Below are 22226 nucleotides of genomic sequence, written 5' to 3'. Positions count from 1 at the left end.
ATCGTTGCAGAATTGAATTTATCGATCGGCTCGTTGAATATTGCAGACCGAGCGTGGAGGAACGCGCTCCCACGTCATATCGGGGGAGGTTGGAGGAACGACTCTCTAAACTCTCTAAATCGGCGATACAACGAGGAAAACAATTTCGGGCTTTTATTTTCTGCGGTATACGATCGGCGGTTTATCGCGCCGCAAGTTCGATAATTGTTTACGAAGCATCTGCTCATCTAACTTTTTACCACATGCACGTTTGAGAGAAAAATCTATATGCGCTGGTCAATGCAATTTTTTTGCAGCTTTAACACAAATTAGATTAAAGCTGACAATTTCGAGTTCCGAGTTTGAAAAAACAAGTCCGATAAAAAAATTTCAACACAGAGAGAGAAAATTTGTGTAAATGAAAAGAAATAAAAATGAAATTTCTAAAACTAAAAAAAAAAAAAAAGAAATTTCTGCATACAGACGGATGTGTTTAAATCCCCACTTGTTACGTCGCACAAATGCCAAATTCGTCGGCTAATAAGTCTATAATCTGCGATCGATGCAAAAGCGAGGGGGATGCGATACAATAGAAAATAGGTTGCGAAACGTTGAGCGCGAAGAAGCGTCATTTCCTCCGGACTGTGTTCCGATTTCAGAGCGCTCGTCGTTATCATCGCCGCTCATTTCCATTGGCGCGTTCGGTAAAAGCTCATTTTCGCGACAAGCTTGTACAGTCTCTCTCTTTCTCTCTCTTTCTTTCTCTCTCTCTCTCTCTCTCTCTCTCTGAGCCGCGGTGTATCGTTGACCGACTTTTCTCTCAATGGGACGATCCACATGGATTCTCCGCGAGGGAGTCGGGAAAAGGAGAGGATATATCGTTTCTCCATTGGTTTGGTGCCGTCTCGCTTTCCCGCCGCGTTTCTCATCAGAGAGACTGTCCTTCCTTTCGCGAGAAACGTCTCGTTGGCGAATGCGGCATTGTCGACGACAGTGTGTTCTTCTCGCGAAGAGAGTATGTAACTGGAAACTCCAACTCCAACCCCTTTGCTGGCGCGCGCGACTTTTGTCCTCGAAACCTAATACAGCGTCTCTTCTTCTTCTTCATCTTCCGTGTCGTCTTATCACTGCAAATGTTGACTGAGACAAAAATGGAAGTTTTGGCTCGTGTGACACAAGGGTTTTTTTTTTTTTTTTTTTTTAAATAAATTCTTGATTCGGTGTACGCGCGTGTCAAGAATCAGAATCGATTCTCTCGATGTTTATTGTTGCCGCCTTTCCGCAGATTGATTTTGTATTCGCAACTTTAAACAGTTCGGGATTGTACGTGGTTATATTTTTTTTTTTTACCGATTCGCACGTGAAATAATTTCGTAAAAACCATGTGAAATTATGTATGCCATAATGTGTCAATGACGCGGCGTTGCGTTCTAGTGTTTTAAAATGTATACGCGCGCATGTAACAATAATTAAAAGGCACTTTTATAGCGCCAAGAACTCCACAAAAAGGCTTTCGGTTCGGATTTTATTGCGTTCTACATTCCATCGTAATCTGATGACCGACTTTTTTGGTTCTTTCTATTTTCCCGACACGTGTATGTGTGCGTGTGCGTGTGTGTGTGTCTATAAAACGACAAGATATGCGTTTTAGTTCTTTGCCAGAGGACAAGAGTCGTTTGTTGCCGATTGAAATCAAAGTTAAAGGTTGCCGGTAGAATTTTTTCTCGCGCGGTGACTCGCACGTGTCGATGACTTTTTCCTGGCAGGGAGTTTCAAGGGACCAACGCAATGCCAAGCCCTTTGTGGGAGGTCTCCTGAACCGTTGAGGACTAGTGAAAGGAGAAGAGACACGGTTCGGTTTCTGAGATTTTTGTTAGCGACGACTAGCAATCAGCTCGAATATATTATCGAAATATTATGTATTCAATAAATAACGTTTTTATTTATTTTGTTTTATCGGGGAAACGTAAGAATTAGACATCAAAGGGGAAAAGCACTTTGTTTCTTGCCGCGATTACTGTTGCGAAATAAACGAGGAAAGTAACTCGTCGGGATGCGAGATATACCGCCTCTGTGCTCTCCTCACCCTTCCTCGCTTCGTTCTTTTTCCCCGTGTTTTTGCGGTCTGCTGAATCACTCGCTTCTCGATCGCAGGGATTCTCAGCCTCTTTATTTTCTCATCTCCCTGTTGCGCTTTTTTTCTTGTTTTCGTTTTCAATGTTCGCAGCTAAACTACTTCTTTTACTTTCGCATCGTAACCAAGTTTGTCTTATTGTTTTTTTTTTGTTCTTCGTAATCGTTCTTTTTAACCGCGAAAGATCTCGGAGCGATTTCGTCCGTTCCCATTCGGGCTGGACCGCGGTTGGTTTATGCTCGTTTTCGAAGAAAGGGTTTCGTTTGCCTCCGGTGTTGCGCTCGATCTGAGTCACCGAAATCGATCGGTGACGCATTAAGTTGCTGACCGTGACGAAACTTTATTGCAATGCAAATTGCGTAACACTCGTTTGTTGAATGCAACAAACAATGCTTCATCAGCTTCGCGATTCAAGAATCCAGAATTTCCCGTAAGTTTTACTCTGTCATTCACGAGAGAATCAAAACCTGAAAAGAAGGTTATTTAATATTAAAAAAAAAAAAAAAAACATTAGTTAACCCACAGATAACTTCTCAAAAATCGTGTTTAACTTTGTAAAAAGCTAATTCAATTTAATTAAAGCAATTGTGTTGGGTTGTAACAACGATCTCTCTCTTTCTCTCTCTCTCTCTCTCTCCTTCTCTCTTTCCTGAAATTCTCTTCAACTGCTTGAAAATGAAATTTCTTGCGGTTTTTACGTGTCCTCCGAGTTGACGTTACGGTGCGCGGAAGTCGTCTCGCGAGTCTCGTTCTTAGGAAGAACCTCGTAGAGGAGAACGCACTCTATTATCGTGTAGCGATCACTGACCGTCCTCACTGACTCGGCAACCTCCACACACCTATCCACCCACTTTCCGCTTCGCGTGTGACGTCAGAAAGCGCCGCGAACGAGAAACCCGTCTTTGTTCCCACAAGCGTTTCGCGAACCGGTTTGCGGTTGTGTTCCGCGTAGTATTCCTGTCAGCTGGCCGGACCGTTTAATCGAGGAATTCTCCGCCTATTTTAAGGGTTCGGGACGTCGTCAGGATATACACTGCCCCCGATACGCAGTCCTTTCCCCAGAAGCGTCCATTCATCCTTCCCGTTCTGAATGACGCCGCAGCAAATTGAACGATGAACGACCTCCGGACGGACGATACGAGCGTGTCGGGATTCGTTTTTTTTTCCTGACGTACTTGCCGCCGCCTTATCTCGACAGGATTTCTCTTCAAAAACAAAATAACAAAAACAAAAAAAAAACAAAAAAAAAGTATCACAGTTACTCTACTAGAACAAACATACTTTGAATAGATTGGAAACGCGATCATCGCGTTATCATACAATGATTCTCTGAAATGTAATCGTTTTCCGTGACTGCAGAGATTCGAAACAATTCCGATAAGTGAGATAGAACGAGCATTTTCGAGATAAAATTCTATCTAATTTCCAAATATCTTATAAAGACGAGAATATTTATGTTTTTCGTTAACACTGCTATCTCTCACTCGCGGCATTCGACTGTGTAAATACGCATTGTTCGTTTTCGCTGAAATTCTCTCGGGCGGTCTCAGAAGAGATAATTTCCTTCGCAACTTCCGGCCGACGGACGAAAGCAGATTCGAGAGAGCGGAAGTCGGTCACAATGTGCATAGTCCCGCGCTTACCTCGGTCGTCAGCTTGCCCGAAACGACATCGCGCAAATGTATCCCATATTCCGTTTTTGTTATGCTAATGGCAGATTCGCGCGAGCGCGTACACACACACACACACACACCCATAGAGTAGTGGAACGAGAGCTGCTATTTTTCTTCTTTTTTTTTTTATACCTACCTACGCGCGTTCAGAACGAGTGTCCGCGCGTCTCCTCCTTCTTGGCGCTTCGCGCACAAGAGACGTGAAAGTGGACGTTCGCGGAAGCAAGGTGCGTGAACACCCCACATGTGCGGGGTACGTAGCGCACGTGCGTTTCTTGCTTACGTGCACAAACCGGAAGCAGCGGCCACCGTGGCCGCTTTAATGGCGCGCGCGCGGGTTTGCTCGTAAGCAAACTCGCGCGCGTCTTATCGCCGCACCGTCCACGTGCTCGCGGCTGCGTGGAAATTCGTAAAGGCAGCCTGCCGTGACGCAAAAGCGGAGGTGTTTTCTAAAGCCGCGGCTAAACAACGCACACGCGTGGCTTACAAAAAAAATTTTCTAAATATTTGACTTCAAGATTTCATTCGCGGCTCAAGTCAGTTAAATAAACCGCCGTTATCTCTTGCTTTATCTCTCCGCGTTCGAATTAATCACGACGAAGGGAATTTTTCGGGACGATGTTTTCACATGTTTAGCGTGTGGATTATAAACCTCCTGATGATTTCCTCGAAATAAATTTGTTTAAATGAATAGACGCGTTCCGCAGTGAACTCCTTACTTTATCTCGAGAGGGGAGGAGAAGACGGAGCGAGACTGTCGAACATCTGTCGTCGAGTGAAGTGCTTCCAGAAGACGCGATTCAGGGTACACGAGAGCGAGAAGAACCTTCACGAGTGCTTTTCGAGAAGCTCATTTACCAAAAGCCGCGTGCTGCTGCGTAATGGATTCTCGAGTGAGATATCGTGGATTTAAACAAATTGCCATTGACGAAAAAATACCCGCTTCTCGCGACACTCGAAACACACACACACACACACACATTCTTTTTAAATCTATTCGAATCGGTTAATTAATTGTAGATTTAATTAATTTCGACATTAAATATCGTTTCGTTTCGCTTTTACACAAAACGTGCAACGTAAAGAGAAACCTCCGTTGAAAAAAAAAAACTCGAGGCTCGTTGAATCGCCTAGAAGTTCCAAAGAGAGAGAAAGAGTCGTTAGTATAATCACTCCTCACGCACATTCTGTGCATAAATGCAATTCTAACTACGCAGCGAGACGTCCTTAACGATGCGTTTTCCTTCGCGCGAGATCCTGAATACGCGATGATGGAGGAGTCCCCTCGTTGAGATTTATCGGGGCTGACTCTTTTTTTTTTTTTTTTAAGGCTTCCTTTTTCCTCCACGGATGCTCTACTGCACCCAAGTGCATTCGTCCTGCTGTTAATGGGGTGAACGGTGAGACATATCGCGCTCGCTCGCTCGCTCGCGCGCGCATGAAGCCATTTTTCAATTCGAGAACATTTGTCTGGCAGCCTCTGGGCTTCTCCTCGCCCTGATTCGCGCAACTCCTTATACCTCGAGAGAGAGCTTTCGTCGAACAAAGTTTTCCTCGGCCCTCTCGGCACGTATTCGATATTCGTTAATTGCCGCAGAAGTGTAACTGCATCACCGTCGTTTCTGGAAGCGTTGAAGTGCCGTTCGGAGAATAGTTAAAAATAGAATAAATTCTCGAAACTCTCGTAAGGACCCTGCTTTTAGAAAGTAAGAGAGAGAAGAAAAGGATCCAACAGTCGCATAAATTAAAGAACAAAGAAATAAACTTATTCTCTAAAAGAGCGTTACTTCGAACGTTTCACATCTATTTGTTTTTACTTCGTCTCTATTTTTCTGCATTTTTAGCGCGCGCGAGCGCGATGATTCATTTTTTTTTTTTTTTTTTTTGATCGGATAATCGCGGCTTCAGTTGCTCGCGACGGCGAGTTTTCTCCTCTCGAACTGACTTTTTCAAGGGACGCGAGAAGAGAGAAAGTCCCCGGAGCCCTTATTCACTCGCGGTGGTGCACACACATATATTACTCCTGGGAGTCGAGTGCCGCCTCTAGACTTTAATGGAACAAATGTTGCGAGACCGTCTCTTCTCGTCGCGCCCTTCGCATTTTGCGATCCAATTCTCGAGAACCTCAGCGCCGCCAACATGATGATAGAACACGTACCGTAATCTAATTTAAATAGAACTCTCCCGACAACTGTCGTTTAAAAGTTATCCGAAACTTTGAAAGCTTTCGTAAGCCTTTCGAGTTCGCGAGCAAGTGAAGTACTTCATCTCGTTACGATGACGAGGGATCTTCACCGATGACGGGAGATTTACTCTTGTGCAGAATCCTCCGGCGTTATCGAAAGCGTTTCAAATCGATCGCGTATCAATCATTAACCGTGTGCGAGATACGAGAATTGGTATTTCTTCTACGAGATCGTCATTTAAACTTTCGCCGCGCGTGCACTTGCCCCGCGCGTTATGTATCTAATCGCCGGAAGTCGGCTGAACCTCGTAATTTCTCGCTGATTGCGATAGAGGCAACATTATACCCGCCCACGAACGAAATACCCGCGCGAGGATCGTCGAATGAGCGAAGAAAAAACAGGACGCGCGGAGAAAAGTCCGGCGTAGATCGGCCCACGCGCAATTCCGCGCGCGCGCGACGTGGCGCCTCAACGAGCGAGTCAATGACTGAATGAACGACGAAGATGATTTAATTGCCGAGTGTCAGAGTTCAGCTCACAACGACGACGACGACGACGACGTGACCGCCGTTCGTCCGCAGTGTCTCTCATCCTCCGCGCGCCGCCCACGCGCGTCCACCGGCCTAATCGCAGGAAGTTCGAGGTTGACCCACCGCCGATTGAATTCAATTAACGGGCGGCTGCTAGACACGTTCGCGCGAGAATTTCTCTCACGTTTAATTGCTCGAACGACCGGATTCGTAAGTCGTTCTCCTCCGAAACGGGCGCGATCATCGTGCGATACAATCACCAACCAAGAGGCGAACGACCCCCGATGGTGGAAAATTGTCGAGATGTTCCACATACATAGCCGGGAATTAATTGCGCGTAATAGATAATCGATAGTCGGGGAGAGGCGAACGCGTTCGATTTTCCAATATCGCACCGCGCGATTGCGGTCTCATCTCTCGCGTGAGCTCGAAAGAAGATGGTTTAGACGGTTATCCCGGTTTGCCAGCCGGAGTTTTCTTCGTAACCACCCACGTGCACCGACGATACGGCGAAAGTACCAGTTTTACGCGATAAACCAAACCACGCCGGCGCGTGGTGTAAACGACGACGGGCCGGGTCTGTCGACGATGGAAACGTCGACCGGCGTTTAATCGTCAAACGCGGCGTAAACTTCTACGACTTTTAGTCGCTTTTCCCGTCGTGATTTACGACGCGACGTGTTGGATCCGCGAAATTTCCAGCGCGGCCGAAAATTTCGCAATACACGGCCCAAATCCAGCGATAAACTCAACGTGAAATTATCGCGCCTATTAAACCCGCTTTGAATCGGCTTTTCGACCGGTGTGTTTATCTGATCGTTGTGAGATCGTCACGAGCATAATCGACGAATCTTCCGACAAACGGCACTGCGATGTTGGGTTAGGTTGGAGCACTTTGTTAAAATAAATGAAATTTTATTCCAACAGACAGTCGTTTAAAAAAAAAAAAAAAAAAAAAAAACAATGTAATAATAGTTTACACGTTTAAAAAACTTTTTCGCGCACGCGCGTGTCTCGCATTAACCGAAAAACTCGTAGCTGGTTTGGCGTTATATGAGCTTAAAAATTTGTAAAATTTGTTGGAAAGAATAAATTCAATTATAAAAATTCACTTCTCGACATGATATCGAGATCTTATCTGTGCGTTCCGCTCTTGTGAGCTTTCCGGTGCTCGGACGAGTTTCACGCGAATTTGCGAAAACAACTTCGACAATCATCGGAACGCGGTAATTATCGCGAGGAAGCCGATCGAAATTCCTTTTGCCCGTCGCGGATGTACAATCGCGCACGGTAATTTGCGTCTAATTTAACATGAAACGGCATTGCCCGAGGCGATGCGATCGCATCTTAACGAGCGTTCTCCCACGCGCGTCGTTTCTCCTCTCTTTTCAGACACAATTGTCTCGCGATTTCGCGGAGAAAATCGTTCGATTTTCTCCTCGTGTGCGTACGAGCGAATTACGATTTAACCGAGATTTCACCTTGTAACGATCCCGTCGATAGACTCCGATCCATTCTTCAGGCAGGTAACAACCGACGGTGGGATCAGTAAAACAGAGCCGGTAAAACATTCGAATCGAGTCGAAGAGGCGCGTAATACAATCGCATCACGTACTTAATCGCATTGTCGAGAGGATCGCGACGCACAAAAACGGAGAAGAAACGGCCGTTACCGTTGCCAAGAGAACGGCTTTACGCTTCATCTGTCACGGTTGAGAGTCACGATGAACCGTCGACCTCTGGTGTAAACTGAGAAAGTCCGCGGACAAGCGGCAACCGACCCGGCAACGAGATCAAACCGAGAGCGGACGGGAAGCTAAAGACGTTAAAGGTCGTTGCCTTTAATCCTTTCGACCAATTACGTCATTTTCCCTTCGCAGCGTGGAAATTGGCGCAATTTGACCTACCGAAGGGATATTGCATTAAAAGAATTCGTCATGCGGAGGGATAAACACAAGAGCCCGGTTTTAGGATATTGTTGAAATCGATCGCGTTCGATTCGCCTCGCACAGTGTGGGAATTTTTGCATGCGGATTCCCGCACAGCGACCTGAATGTTTTTTTTGTCGAAGGGGAGGATCACACGGGAAGGAAACAGGAAGGAAGGTATCGTCTCCGATCGGGGGAAGGGGAAGAAGCCGACACAACACCACGGTGCAACCGGTGGCTTCCCTTCAGGATATTACGGACAGATGGACCGTGAAACTTATCGCCCCGTGTAAGAGCATTACACGATTTTAAAGGGTCCTCGATTTCCGTCGGGAACCTATTTTCGCGAAAGCGCAACGCTCTCTCTCCTCTCTCTTCCCCCAACGCACGCTTTTTAAATTAATTTATTTTTATATCGAGAAGAGACAGCGCGTTTCGAATCAATTCCCGCATCCGTGGGACTCGATGGATAAATCGAGCGCGGACGCGGTACTACAAACGATCGAGGAAAATCCCCGCTGTTTTCGAGCCGGTGAGCTCGAAACTCGCTCCGGAGCTTTTAGCGGAGCCGCGTACCTATATAGTGCGTGGCTTGCATATCGCTATCAACCCCCCTGACAACAGCCAGTCCGGCTGTGTCGGGGACGGGATCGATAGAGCTTCTATTGCGATATCAACGCGCAAACCCCATGGGCGAGTATGGTGGCGACAGCAGAACCGCGGGAATGGCGGGAAACGTTCGGGTGGGGAAGGGCGCGATGCGTCGCTCGTCCACCCTCTTCGCTCCTATGGAAATTCTATATATAAAAAAAAAAAAGACACGCGCGCGACCGTAGCAACCGTTTAATCTCGCTGACTCGCGCCAGACGGGCGATATAGCAACTCCGCTCGGCGGAGTTCTTCCTATCGTTGAAGTATTTTATTCTGTATTTTATTATTTTTTATCATCTTTGAAATTTCTCTTAAGAAATTTATTTTAAAAAATTAAAAAAATAAAAAACAAGAGAATTGTCCACTCGCGCGATAAATGCGAACGCAAGTCGACGAGCGGGTGATTAATGTTGCGTGCGCGCACAAGTTCCCGTAATATCTGACACGTTGTTGTTCGAGTTCACCCCTAATCGAGCAACAACTCGCCGACGCGCGCGCGGATCAGTAGTATGCTAATGTTCCGTGAAAATCATCGAACCGTAAAGCCTCGTCCGGGGGATGTATATATATATATATATATATATGTATATATATTGCATAAATCTCTTTTTCATCCATCTTTTCCCACATCGAACTCGCTCGGCGAGTCTTCTTTTCCGCAAGAATGTAGGCCGGTTATATAGTTTCCTTCCTGCGCTGGTAACGAACATATATATATGTATATACATGTATTGCGTGTACACAGAGCGCGCGCGGCGATACGGCTTCGCAGGGATCATCGATCGGTTTTCACGAGCGGGGATCGCGAGGAGGGTGACGGAATTCGAAAAGCCGGGGTTCTTTTGTGCGTCTTCCCCTCCTCGCCTTCGTTCTTTTTTTTTTCGTTCTTTGGCCTACGACGAAGTGGGTCTACGCCAATGCCGATGCTGGCTGACTGACTGGCTGGCTGGCTGGCTGGCTGGCTGGCTGGCTTCGTTGGGCCAGGTGGTGCGCAACCGTTGGCCCAACGGCATGCGTCGCCATCCCCAAAGCCGTGTGTTCCGCTTTTGCGAGCAGCTGCAGCTGCGACATGTATGTATGTACGTACAGAGGCGCGTTGTGCGCGCGCGCGCGTCTCTCGGATTGCGTACTCTGGGTCCTTAGCCGCCAGAGGAGGGTAGACTTCGCGTTTCAACGCTCTCGTGAAAAATTACGCATTATTTTTATACCGTCAGAGAGAGAGTCGCGCGCTCTCTTCCGAACGCTTAATAGCTTTTGATGCTCAAGAGAGTCCCGTTCTTAATTGACCGGCCGTGGCGTCTCGCTTTGTGTCGTTCTTGCGAATAATTGCGCTCCTCGAACGAGAGACAAGATACAAAGGAACAATTGAAAACGATTAAGAATAATTTCTAATTGAATTCTCTATTTGAGATCTAATTGCGAGATCAAAATCATCACGCGACGCGGTCATTCTTTATTTGTCGACGCTTGTTGTGTACACTTCGCATCATTCACACACTCGAAATCATTTGTTATCGGGTTCTTGTGCTAAATTTGTAAGAGGCGATTCAAAGATATCACCAGGTTATCAATAGGATAGAGATACGACATTTCGCGCTGCTCGTGCCCCGCTTCTTATCACATTGCGCGTCTCAGCTTTCGCTGCGTGCCGCCGCGCCTTATCGTGCGGCACCCGCAAGGTGAGATCCTCCAGATATATCCGCCTTTCGAGAGGTTCGAACGCCCGGCTGCGCCACGCACAGCTTGCTTAAGTGCGACTGTGTGTGTGTGTGTGTGTGCACGTACCGACCGACCACGCCGTCGGCCGGCACACACAGACACACATAATGACAGTAGGGAGTTGGTTGTGGGGCAGCAACCAACACAGCAGATGGGGAGTTTGCTTCTGCAAGCCAGTCGTTGTAGCGGCGTGGTTCAAGCTGCCCGCCTTTTCCCAGTATCTCCCGGGCTTGTAAATCTGCTCGTTTTCTTTTCTACGTTCTCTTATATCTATCTCTCTTTCTCTCTCCTCGTCGTTTTTCTTCCGATCCGGAAAATCGGGAGGGTGAGAATATATTCCCGGAAGACAATGTGACTCGTGCGCGTGAACACCTTTCCTTTCCTTCCCTTCGTTTTCTTTCTTCCCTCCTCGACCCTTCTCGCAGTCCCTTCGTTCGACCCTGGAGTGACGTTGAAGAATCGACGTGAGAATCAATTTGATTATCTTAAGCTCTGTCTTAATCTCGTGAGTATATACACATATTTGTCAGAGATCTTTGTGACGATAAAGAAGTTCGATAGCTTTGTCACGGCGTTTTTTCTCGGCCGATTCGAGTCTGATAATTCGTCGTGGAATAATACGTGTGCGCGCGTTCACATCTCTTCAAATATACAAACTTTATTCTTTTATTAGCGTTTGTTGTCGTCGTTCTCATATTTGTCGTTCTATTGCGTACAATATTTGTTTTGTGAAAAGTTCGAAGCGGCGCTATCTTCAACAAGCGCACACTTGTTTGCTCCAGATCCTTTCTCGACCCTCTGAGTCGTCCTTGCCGCTTAAAAAAAAAAACTATACATTACGGAAATACACAAATTCATTTTTTTTCTTTTTTTTTGTTTGGTGCGGGAAATAAATTTCCACAAATTCTCGGTAAATCTTTTTTCCCGAAATTTCCGAGTATATACCCGCATTCGGAGTTCGAGATGTCTTTGTCTTGCACCAAGATCGAGATGTCTTTGTCTTGTCAACGTCCAAGACGACCATTGACAGTCAGCAGAGCCACCCGAGTGGCGAGATTGCGTTTGTCAGGAGAGGTTCTCGGTGAGTACAAAAAGAAAAACGCATTCGTTCCATTTCACGTCTTTTCCCTAAGCAAACCTCTCCCCCCTCCTCTCCTCTCTCTTTCTTTCTTTCTCCCCGAAGTCTCCCACTGTGAATTGTGAGTAGCTTCTACGCTACTGAAACGCGCCTTGCGCTCTATACAATTTCTATTTTCATTTATAGTACAACAGGAAGAAAAGAAAACTATTTATATAAATCTAATTTTTTTAAATCAATAAATAATAATAATGTACGAAATAGCAATATATTCGATATGTTTAAAAAATTAAGTAGCAAAATTGAAAAAAAATATTATTATCTGATTTGACGAAATCATCTTGTGAGATTTGCAAATCGCAAGGCCGAACCGCGTCGTTTTCACCGATTCCTCGAATTAGCGAAAGGCTTTTACGTCAACTCTATCCGCCGCGCGTTCCAATATTCTGTTCAATATTTCCTCAGTCGTTTCTGGGCGCTCCGCTTGACTCAACATGAGACACGCATTCTTTGTTGCGCGAGGAAGCGAAATTTCATTAACGCGCGTGAATCATCGCGCGGCTCGATGATGTTGCGCGGTCACACGCAACACGAGTTCGCAAGACGCACGCACGTGTACGTACACGATGGTGCGCTTCTCTCGCGTATTAGCTCGCAAGAGAAAGATCCAATCAATTTCTCTCGAACTTTTCGCGCGCAACTGGATCGCGACGCTCTATCGTATTCAACGGTAATCGTCCCATCTTCGTTCTCAGTCGAAGTTTTACTCGCGGAATCTCAACCGATCGAACAGAGAATACGTACGAAAACCCGTTAAGCACAATTACACCGCGCGATATACTTCTCCTCCTCCGGGTTTTCTATCTAATTAAATAGCGAGCACGCTACGCGCAGCGGTCTCGCTAACGCAACCCTGAATTATATCCAATGTACTTTTGTTTCTCCGCTCTTTCGCGTAGCTCGCAATCGCGTTCTCCGAGCATTTTCCTCGGCGCGCACAACCTTCTCCTCAACTGACCCTGTGTGTGCAATCAGGCGCGCTCGTTTATTCGAGAGATTTGCCGCGCGCCGCCGTATCGGATTCGTGTGCGCGCGTCTCAATCGCATCCCAATTAATTAGCTCATTCCCGTGTCCGCTCGTTGAATAATTGAAATACGTCGATAACAGCACTTTTTCATCCGCGATGCCAAATCCTGACGGGATGAAAAACCTTCGTCTCATTCACGTCCCTGTGTGAATGAGGGCGTCGTCATCGATGATCGAAAGATCAATGACTGCGTCAGGACAGTCCTCTCAACCCTCGCCTCTCCCGCCAAACAAGTCCAACCCAAAGTGCGGTTGAAGAATCGTTAATCCCGCGTGTCCGCAGGGGGTTCGACACGAAAAAGGAGCTGGTTTGTTCGTGTTTTCCTCCCCCTTCCGTTTTTGTTTTACACCCCCGCGAAGTCGCTCGCGGCGATCCTATACGTGCGAAACGCGACAGATGCGCGTATCTAGCCCCCTCCCCTTCCTAATTTCAGGGGGAAACGCACGGTTTCGGCGGTGTATCTTGGGCGACCACCCTCTCTCGTTTAACTTCGTTAATCCGATTGTTCCTATAGACGAGCCGTGGTGGTCGCGGCGTCGTTTAAAAGCGCCGCGATGGGAATACATGCACTTGTCGCTATGGGATTTCGCGTACACCCTCGAGTGCGCGGGCGATGTTATAAGCAGCTCAAACATAAGGCACATGTTGCGTTCGGCCGAAAGCGGCTTTGTTCCGCCTCGAATCTCGCGAATGTGTCCGCGATTCAAAGGAAACGCGAAATCGTAAAATTTCTTAATGACTTTAATTTCTTGGTAATTTTAAGCAACTCTATTTTGTCTGTGTATATATATATATATATAATGTATACAAATTCACACGTGTGTTGCCATAGTGGCTGACTAAGTAGTCGAGAATTAATACTACCGGGAAAAGCCCGGAGTACTCATCCTTGAATCCTTGTCGTGAGTTGTCGAAAACGCGTGGATCGTGCGTGTTGCCATCGTCGCTGACTAAGTAGTCGAGAATTAACAGCGTGGTACCGGGAAAGAGATTCTCGAGTAAACCGGGCCGTGAATCCTTGTCGTAAGTTGTCGAAAAGAGGGTCACGCAAAAGGTTCCGCTAGAGATCACGCAGCCGGAGAAGAACTCTCGGATAAAGATCTCGTTCCTCCATCAAGCGTGTAACGCAACCGCGCGTTTTACCTGTGTGTGCGCGCGCGCGCGCGCGTTCCTCCTTCCTTCCTCTCTCGGAGGTTGATACCTTATTCCGACTCTCGTAAAGGCACGAGTCCAACTCCAGATAGTCGTTTGTGAGAAATGATAGGTACGCATTTTTACGACGAGTTCCTTTCTCGTCGTTTTACGATCACGCGAGAGAAAACGAAACTTCGCTCAATTACGAAAGAATCCGATGATGATCGGTCCGCGCATTTGGACACCGTGAATGAATCTGAATAGCGCGCGAATCGTCGCGCATCTCTCCTTCGAGTCCCTTATCGCAACGCGATGGGGGACTTGATTGTCGCGTCTCGCGGCGCAGAGAATCGCAGGCGCAATCGAGAAGATTAGGGGGAGAGCTCTTTCTCTCTCTGGAATCAGTCTTTCGGGTTCGACGACCCTTATCGCGCGCTCCGTTAACTTATTCGCTCCTAATCGCAATTTCGAATCGCGTGTGTATAGTAGCTTAATATACCAATTGTTTACCGCGCGCCGGTGCATCACGTGCACGCAACGTGTAGTTCCTCCGCGTAATTACGTTAACCATGCCCGCGCGTCTCTCTACCTTCCGTAGACTCTCTCTCTCTTTCTCCGTTCTTCGTTGTTTCTTCCTTTCCCTTGTCACGCCTTGTATCTTTCTCTCTCTCTTTCTTTTTACACACGATCGTTCTTTCTCGCCTCGGGCTGTGTGTACGCGTTATTATTATTTCAGCATGACGAGAGTGGCTCGCACATTGCCACCTTACGTAATGCGCATAATGGTGGAGAGCAAAACAGAAAGAGAGTGAGCGAGCGAGAAGGAAGAAGAAGGGGAAGCGGGGCAAAGCCGCGTCGCCTAAGCAGGAGAAAGGACGAAGAGTGTGTGTGGAGCTCTTGTCCGTAGAGAAAGACGGAGAGGGAGAGAGACAGATAGAGAGAGGGAGATCGCCTCCTAGGACTACTAGGTAGCTCGGCAAAGATCACGGTATCGGGCGTGGGAACAAGGCCCCTCCTGCCGCGCGAGAGAGACGCTTAGGCTCTCCGCGTTGTGCGGACGAGCGGAGAAAATTACCACCCGACTTCCAACGACGGCGCGCTGCTTAACAGTACCTCGAGTGCCTTATCGGAACGGTTCGTAACCCCTCGGCTCGGAGTCCGCGCGTCCTTAGGTAGGCGCGCACGCGACCGCTCAGCCTGTTGCGTCTCTCCTCCTCCTCCTTTCGGTCTTTCTTTCCTTCGTTTTTTTCTTCGTCCTCGTTAATCCGTCCGAGGTCGCGTGGACGGCGGAAAAAGACCGGTGGCGATCTCGAGACGTGACTTTAATATTGATTCAACGACCCGCGCTTGACAATTCGTGTGTGTGTGTGTGTGAGAGAGAAGAAACCGCTAATTGCGTTCTCTCCGCGGTCGTGTTTTTTTTTTTCAAGCATCGATCAGCTACGTTTAAAAAACTCTATTTTTTGCCAAACTCCGAAAGTAGCAGAAAAACGCGACATCGACGCGTCACGAGCTTGTTCCCATTTTCCCGTGGTTCGTTCGATTAAAATGCCTTATGGTATATACATAGTGGAATCTCTTTCTCTCTCTCTCGTTTTGTTGTATCTCACGGTTCGTCGAACTTGAACGACGCCAGAATGCGTCGATTATGGCCGCTTATCAGAACCGCAGAGCACGTCCGCCGTCTCTCTCTCCTTCGCGACTGATAATAGCCGATGCAGAAATAGATCTGATTGTAGTCAATGAGCTGTGGGTGAAAGAGAGAGAGCGAGATAGAGAGAGAGAGAGAACGAAGCTCGGTCAAGGCTTCGTTTATTTACATCATGCAAAGTGCATCGCGTTCACACCGCCGCCGTCGAGGCGATCGCGCTGCGTGCTCGCGAAGGCAGCAGCACAGGTCTGTGTCTTCGCGCCGATTACTTTCACTTCGATACACGACAATGGTCGCGAATCAATCGGGATAGTTTTTCAATTACGAGTGTATCGAGAAATTTTTGATTTTAAATGTCAGACTCTCTTCGCTTCGAAATATGAGAAGAAAAATTGTATGTTCTGAGAAAAGGCAAATTTTATATAAAAGAGAGAGAGAGAGGCAGCGCTGTTAAAGATAGAAGTGACGCAGGTGTTGTGCGTCGGATTTGATACCGTAAGGAACAAAGCGGAGCTCAATCAAGTGGAAACAATCGAAAACTAATTTAATCTCAGTTTCCAACGATCCAACGAGCGCTCGAGGAGAGTAAGAAGATCGCCAAGTTTCGCTTGCAAATTAATTAATTTTTACCGCATTTTTCCGAAACAACGTTCTTCTTTTTTCTTGTAAATACAAACACGGATTTCGCGAATTCGCGTCGTTGATGCGTCTCCGGGTCTCGTTTTATTTCTAAATTTTCTCTTCTTCCGCTCGTTACATCTGTTACTTCGCTGCTGACGATGTCGTAACCAACCTGGAAACGAGATTTTAATTAAACTTCGATGTCCCGAAGAGAGATGCAGCATCGCGGCAGCGGCGGCGACGGCTCATCCGACCCGCGCCGCGAGATGCACCGCGTCTTTCTCTCTCTCTTTCTAAGGTGCACTTCCGCGCGCAAATGTGTGTCACGAGTTTCCCACGAGATGCACCGGCGAGTGGCGGCATAGGCGCGGGCATAAACCAATTACTACCGAGACGCATAGAATCTCTCTCTCTCTTTCTTTCCATTGATTCGCGCGCGCGTGCTATTTGCGCGCGAATGCGCCGGTCGCGCACGGCAGAAAAAAAATTCACGCGTCGCGCTTTAATAATGACAGCGTTAAATCGCAACCTGCGATTATTCAGCGAATTACCGATGCGTTCGCGCGCATAACTGTTCAGGCAATACATCGCGTAGTCGCGATTCATCCTCGGGTTTCGAGAAGTAGAACGCGGCGGTAACCCCGCGCGCGCGTATGTCCGCGACCTTCCGACGAAAGAGTTTCGCGGGAAACTCAGGTAGCGGGAAGATGGACTCGATCTAAATTTCGAAGTGGACGACGTGTGTGAGATAAGCGAGCGCGGACGTGAGATTGCGTTCTTCTATAAAGCAATCTCTTCTCCAAAAGAAATTGGGTTTCTTAGCGGTAAATCGCGGTTTTCGAATGATCGAAACATTTTCTCAACTAATTCTTTTATCGTCTGAGATAAGAGTGTAGGCGTGTGCAAAATATATATATACATTTGTGTCCGCAACATTTCTCTGTCAGTGCAATGCACCTGTTGACAGTGATAACATCGTGCCGAAGTTAAGCGACAGAGATAACATTGTTGCGAAGGAACACGCATACCGATTTGTATTGTGATATGTCACGTGATTGTGAGTGTTCTCCGCGCTGCGACGTTTTCATTGTTCGATCTCTTTTTTGTGATATTTATCCTGTCGTTTGGTTTTTTTTGTGATTGTGTCAATGTTTTAAATCTACTGCGTGAGCGAAGTAATTGTCGAGATCTTCGCCGGGGGGGGGGGGGGCGAGTCTAACTCGCGGAGGATTAAAATTATCGGCGGGAGGCGCGTATTTCACGGAGGATGCTGTGAGGTTTCAGCTTGTCCCCGCGAGGCGTTTCTTGCCTCCGGCAAAATCTCGGCGAAATAAGTGACGCTGATCGCGCGAAGGGTAAATGGAGTCATGGTTTGCCTCGCCGAGGCCAACAAGAACGCCTGATGCCAAGATGCAACGGTATACGTCATAACATTCCCACGGTGAATCGACCGGGCGTTTTCTACCGCGACCGGAGGTGCGTTCGGAGAGAGAATCGTATCTCGTCGTGACTAATAGCGACGATATAAACAACCAAGACGCTTCCAATTCGCGAAATTAGACTTTCGGCGAGAGAGAGAGAGAAAGAGATGCGCTTTCTTCTTCTCAAGAGAATCCTGAGATCTTAATTACTATCGATTTCGAATCCGTTATTTGAATACAGTTCAATGCCGGAAATGTATAAATTTTAACGCTCTCATAGCCGCGTGCTATTCGCTCGCAATATTTACTTTATCTACTTAATATCGTTCGTTATCGTTAATAATTAATTTTCGCAAAGATGTTACATCCGGCCGATATGACTTTCAAAAACGTGACTTCAACGAATAGTCTGGGAATAGCTCTCTAAGAGCTGGCTATACATAATTTTTTATGTGTCTCGGTACAGTCCTAATTTTTACTTAGAAAAGTTCTGACAAGCGAATTTTATTTTTATCGATAGTAATTGAATATTTTCTAGTAAAAATTAGGACTGTACCGAGTCACATAAAAAATTATGCAGCCAGCTCTCCGTCTAGAACTCTCGAGCCGGATTGCGCCACGTTGCCTCACAGCGGACAACGATTCTTTCGGGTGACTGAACGAAAAACTACGTACGCAAGAAAGAACGAGTTAAAAAGAACGGATGACGGGAGTGGTTTTTTCAAAGCGGCGATGTTGCGGCACGCAATCGCCCCGTTTGCGGGAGTTACGACCTCGCGTCGAGCAACGACGACGGGATCGAGATAGTTCTCATAAAAATCCTGGAAATATCCTGCGCGTTACTTCTTACACCACATTACGTCGCCGCAACGCGCCGTAACGGTTCCAGAACGGGCGAGAGGGGGGGCGGAAGGGAAAGGGGAAAGGAGGAAGAAAAAAAGCGCCATTCTGTCGCTCTCGGCGAGCGGAATTAGAAATTACAATTAGCGCAGAGAGCGCGTTTCCTAATACGCGCGCGCTCGCGCTTTACCGGGGCGAGGAAGGGAGGAGGAGAGCGTGAGAAACACCGCGAACGGTTCGCGATTTTTACCGGTACGCATCGATAAGTCGCGATTATTCAACCGATCTTGACGGCTACGCCGAGTTGTTGCGGTTCATTAGCGGATTAATTGCAGCGCTGGGATTGTTGTCCGTAAATCGCAAACTCTGTCGTTTGTTCTAGTTTTCGAGATATGTGTAAAATATATATATATATATATATATATATATATATATATAAATAAAGTGTCTATGTATTTTTTTATGTAACTTGATATTATTTATACACTTCATAAATATTTTATACAACGAGAGGAAACACAAAATTGAAACATGCAAAATTGAAACGTCACACAATGATTTGCACTCGGAAATTGCATTTCCGCATTGTGGCGGACCAACACACATTTCTCCGTCACGATTTGAATATTTAACCGAGATAATAACAACTTGCTTGGTAATAATTATTATTATTTGCTCGAACGTAAATTGCGTAACCGTTCTACTTTTGCCTCGCTCGCTCTTCTTATCGAGGAAGAAGATAAAGTTACCAAAGTGTAAATCGACTTCCTTCTTTCGGCTATTGTTAACGCAGTTTCGTGCCGCATCCGTTCTGCAGAGAAAGCGGATCGTCCGCTGCGCGCGTACTTAGCGTTCGTGCGGGTTCGCTTCCGGTACGAAACGTGCGGTTTCCGGTGCGCATGTACGATATCGGCTACGCGCCACGGCATATCGATCAGTCAGTAAGAACCGGGCGCTCGCGAACGCCGGTCGCGCGGATCGGCGTGGCATCTCCCGCGGTTTGCTTTCAAAATCGAATCCCGAGACGTTCCCGCGAACAAAGACCCGAAGAGACATTTCTCTTCCTTCTCTCTTTGTTTTCTTATATTCTTTAAAAAAAATAAATAATTAAATAAATAAATTTGCAACATGTCAAATTTCTTTAAACACGTCGCTTGTTCTATTTGCGAGTGATGAAATTAAAGTGAATGTGTTTGCAAACGATAAAGTAATTAAACAGAGATAGAATATCTCCGAAGAGATAGTCTTGGCGCGCGTGTTAAGACATTTAATTAATTATAGTTACACGGGAAATTACACGATCGATTGCGATCGAGTTCGAGGGGAAGAAACTCGTTGCAATTCTTCAGGAATCTATTTCCATGCTAATACCAGCTGACGCGTACGTCTTCGCCGATCGCCTGGAAGCATCCTGGCGGCGTCCCCGCATTCCGGATCGGCGAACTGGCATTATGAGATGCCGGAGTGGAAACGCTCGACGAGCCCCGACGAGAGGTGCCTCTTTTGCCCATTCGAGTTCCCCGATCGAATTCTTCTCTCCGCTCCTCCCTCGCGCCCAACTCCGTCGGAGAACCTCTTTGTTCCACATCCGAAGAGTGGCTACATTATATATCTTAGAGTGAATTTTCCGACCGCGCGCTACGTGGACGACCTATATTTCCTTCAGCTGCGCCGCACTTCGTGCCGCGCGTTCGTTCGATCGAGAAAAAAGAGAAATCCAATGTGCTTTCGCAGTTCGACGCCTACGCGAAACGAGCGGTCGGGAAGGTCGAAATAATTTATTAGCGACGGAATGTTCACGTTGACACACTGACTAGCATATCGAATACAAGTAATTTGTTCCATCGACGTCGAAGTGAAATATTGCGCGTCATTACTTCGAATGGAAGAAAAGAGAAATGTTCAAGTCTTGGATTTTGTACAATTATTTTTTTAATATCTCGCAATTGTCGCGATCTTGAAAGAAAGAAAAAAAAACAGATATTTCTCATGCCCGTTACAGCTTCACGCTATTACGAAACCTTACGAAGCGGGCGAGATAAATTCGCGATGATTAAGCTACGATGTATACTAATCGCTCGTTGTAACTAATTGAAACATTGTCGTTTTCTGTTGCAGCTCCCAGATCATCGAACGCGGGTACCAACAACCTGCCGCCGTTGACGTTTCATCATGTGCACGGTGACAATATCAGACTGTGCAATGGCGGCACAATCGCCCGGAGGCACGAGAGCTTTTGCAAGGGTGTCACCTTTAGCGCCAGACCCGTGCGAGTGGGCGAGAAGGTGAGGAGCTCCTCGATCACAAGCGCCGCTTAAATCATCAAGTCAGCAGTCCGCTGCGATTGTGGGAAACCGCCGCGCGACTCTCGTTTCGCTCGAGAAACCGCCGCCGCGCATTCCTCGAATATTAAAACAGACCGCGATCGCGAGCGCGACTCTATTTTTTTTTTTTTTTTTTTTTTTTTACGTTGTTTCTGCATATCGTTTCGCACAAGTCGGAATTACGAGCTCTCGCGGTTACTACGCGAGCTTAACTACGTCCGTTACGTAGTTGTTAGGTAACACAAGTGGATCGTATAACCGCGCGCTTAAACGCTGATCTAAACGATTCTCGAGAAGGAGGCGGCTGATCTTCAGAATTAATTCGCAAAGTACACGAAGACGATTTTTATTATCAAGAGACGTGGACGGGTCGTTTTTATTACTAAGCGTGTTCGGGACATGTGTTTTTTTTTATTTCTATATATTTGAGTGATCAGAGCTAATCGCGCGCGTGGATGTAAAATTGTTACGACGTATCGCGCGTGGGATGATCAATCAGATGTAATTAATTTGCGCGAGGATGCCTCGGATATAAAATACCAATTTAGGATCGATCGATCGGTGCTTCTCTAAAAATTTCGCAAGACTCTTGCGGAACGAAAGTTAAACACTCGACTTAAATTGGTTTCTTTTTGCGTAAAAACGCAGGTCTGTGTGAAGTTCCTGGAGATATCCGATAATTGGAGCGGCGTCATTCGTTTCGGCTTCACCAGCAACGATCCGATCAACCTACGGAGCGGTCTGCCGAGGTACGCGTGTCCCGATTTGACTAACAAACCGGGTTACTGGGCGAAGGCCCTCGCCGAGAGATTCGCTGAAAGGGACGCGGTGCTCTTCTACTACGTCACGTCAGCCGGCGACGTGCACTTCGGCGTGAATGGCGAAGAGAAAGGCGTCTTCTTCAGCGGCGTCGAGACCCGGGGTCCGATATGGGCGATTATCGACGTTTACGGCAACAGCACGGCGATCGAGTTCGTCGATCCGAATCGCCAGCACTTCAACAACATCCGCCGAGGTGCCGACCACAGCAACGAGGACAACGCGCAACACAGCAGGCACTCGGCGATGGACGATGCCAGCAACGCCGGTCGGGACGTCGAAAGAATCATCGTGCCGTCCATGCAAAGCATGTCGATTCATCACGAGCCTGACGTCGAGCTACCCGGGCTCAGGTTTCAGCCCCCCGGCGTTATCTTCACTCCTCTGCCCTTCCACTCGTGAGTATCGAGCGAGTTGGGTCGTCTACTCGCGTTTCACCCACTTGATCTG

General features: G+C 47.1%; 1 protein-coding gene across 7 annotated transcripts in view; it reads left to right on the top strand.

The window, feature by feature from the left end:
• Positions 1 to 22226, top strand: part of LOC109853800 (protein neuralized) — a 52676-nt gene that overhangs the window by 27473 nt on the left and 2977 nt on the right. For 3 of the 7 annotated variants that reach the window (XM_020426250.1, XM_020426251.1, XM_020426247.1), the window contains exons 2-3: positions 20752 to 20918; positions 21606 to 22174. In XM_020426250.1, coding sequence (XP_020281839.1) covers positions 20752 to 20918; positions 21606 to 22174 — 736 coding nt within the window. Of the gene's footprint in view, positions 1 to 11313; positions 11882 to 17386; positions 17430 to 17640; positions 17791 to 19810; positions 20128 to 20751; positions 20919 to 21605; positions 22175 to 22226 lie in introns of those variants that run through there. The other 4 variants (XM_020426249.1, XM_020426254.1, XM_020426253.1 and 1 more) reach the window with 4 other exon arrangements.

This window comes from Pseudomyrmex gracilis, unplaced genomic scaffold (genome assembly GCF_002006095.1).
Source record: "Pseudomyrmex gracilis isolate BER0280 unplaced genomic scaffold, ASM200609v1 scaffold_54, whole genome shotgun sequence".
In the NCBI taxonomy this organism is placed as follows: Eukaryota; Metazoa; Arthropoda; class Insecta; order Hymenoptera; family Formicidae; genus Pseudomyrmex; species Pseudomyrmex gracilis.
The sequence above is the reverse complement of the archived record's forward strand: the minus strand, read 5'-3'. Positions and strand labels throughout refer to the sequence as shown.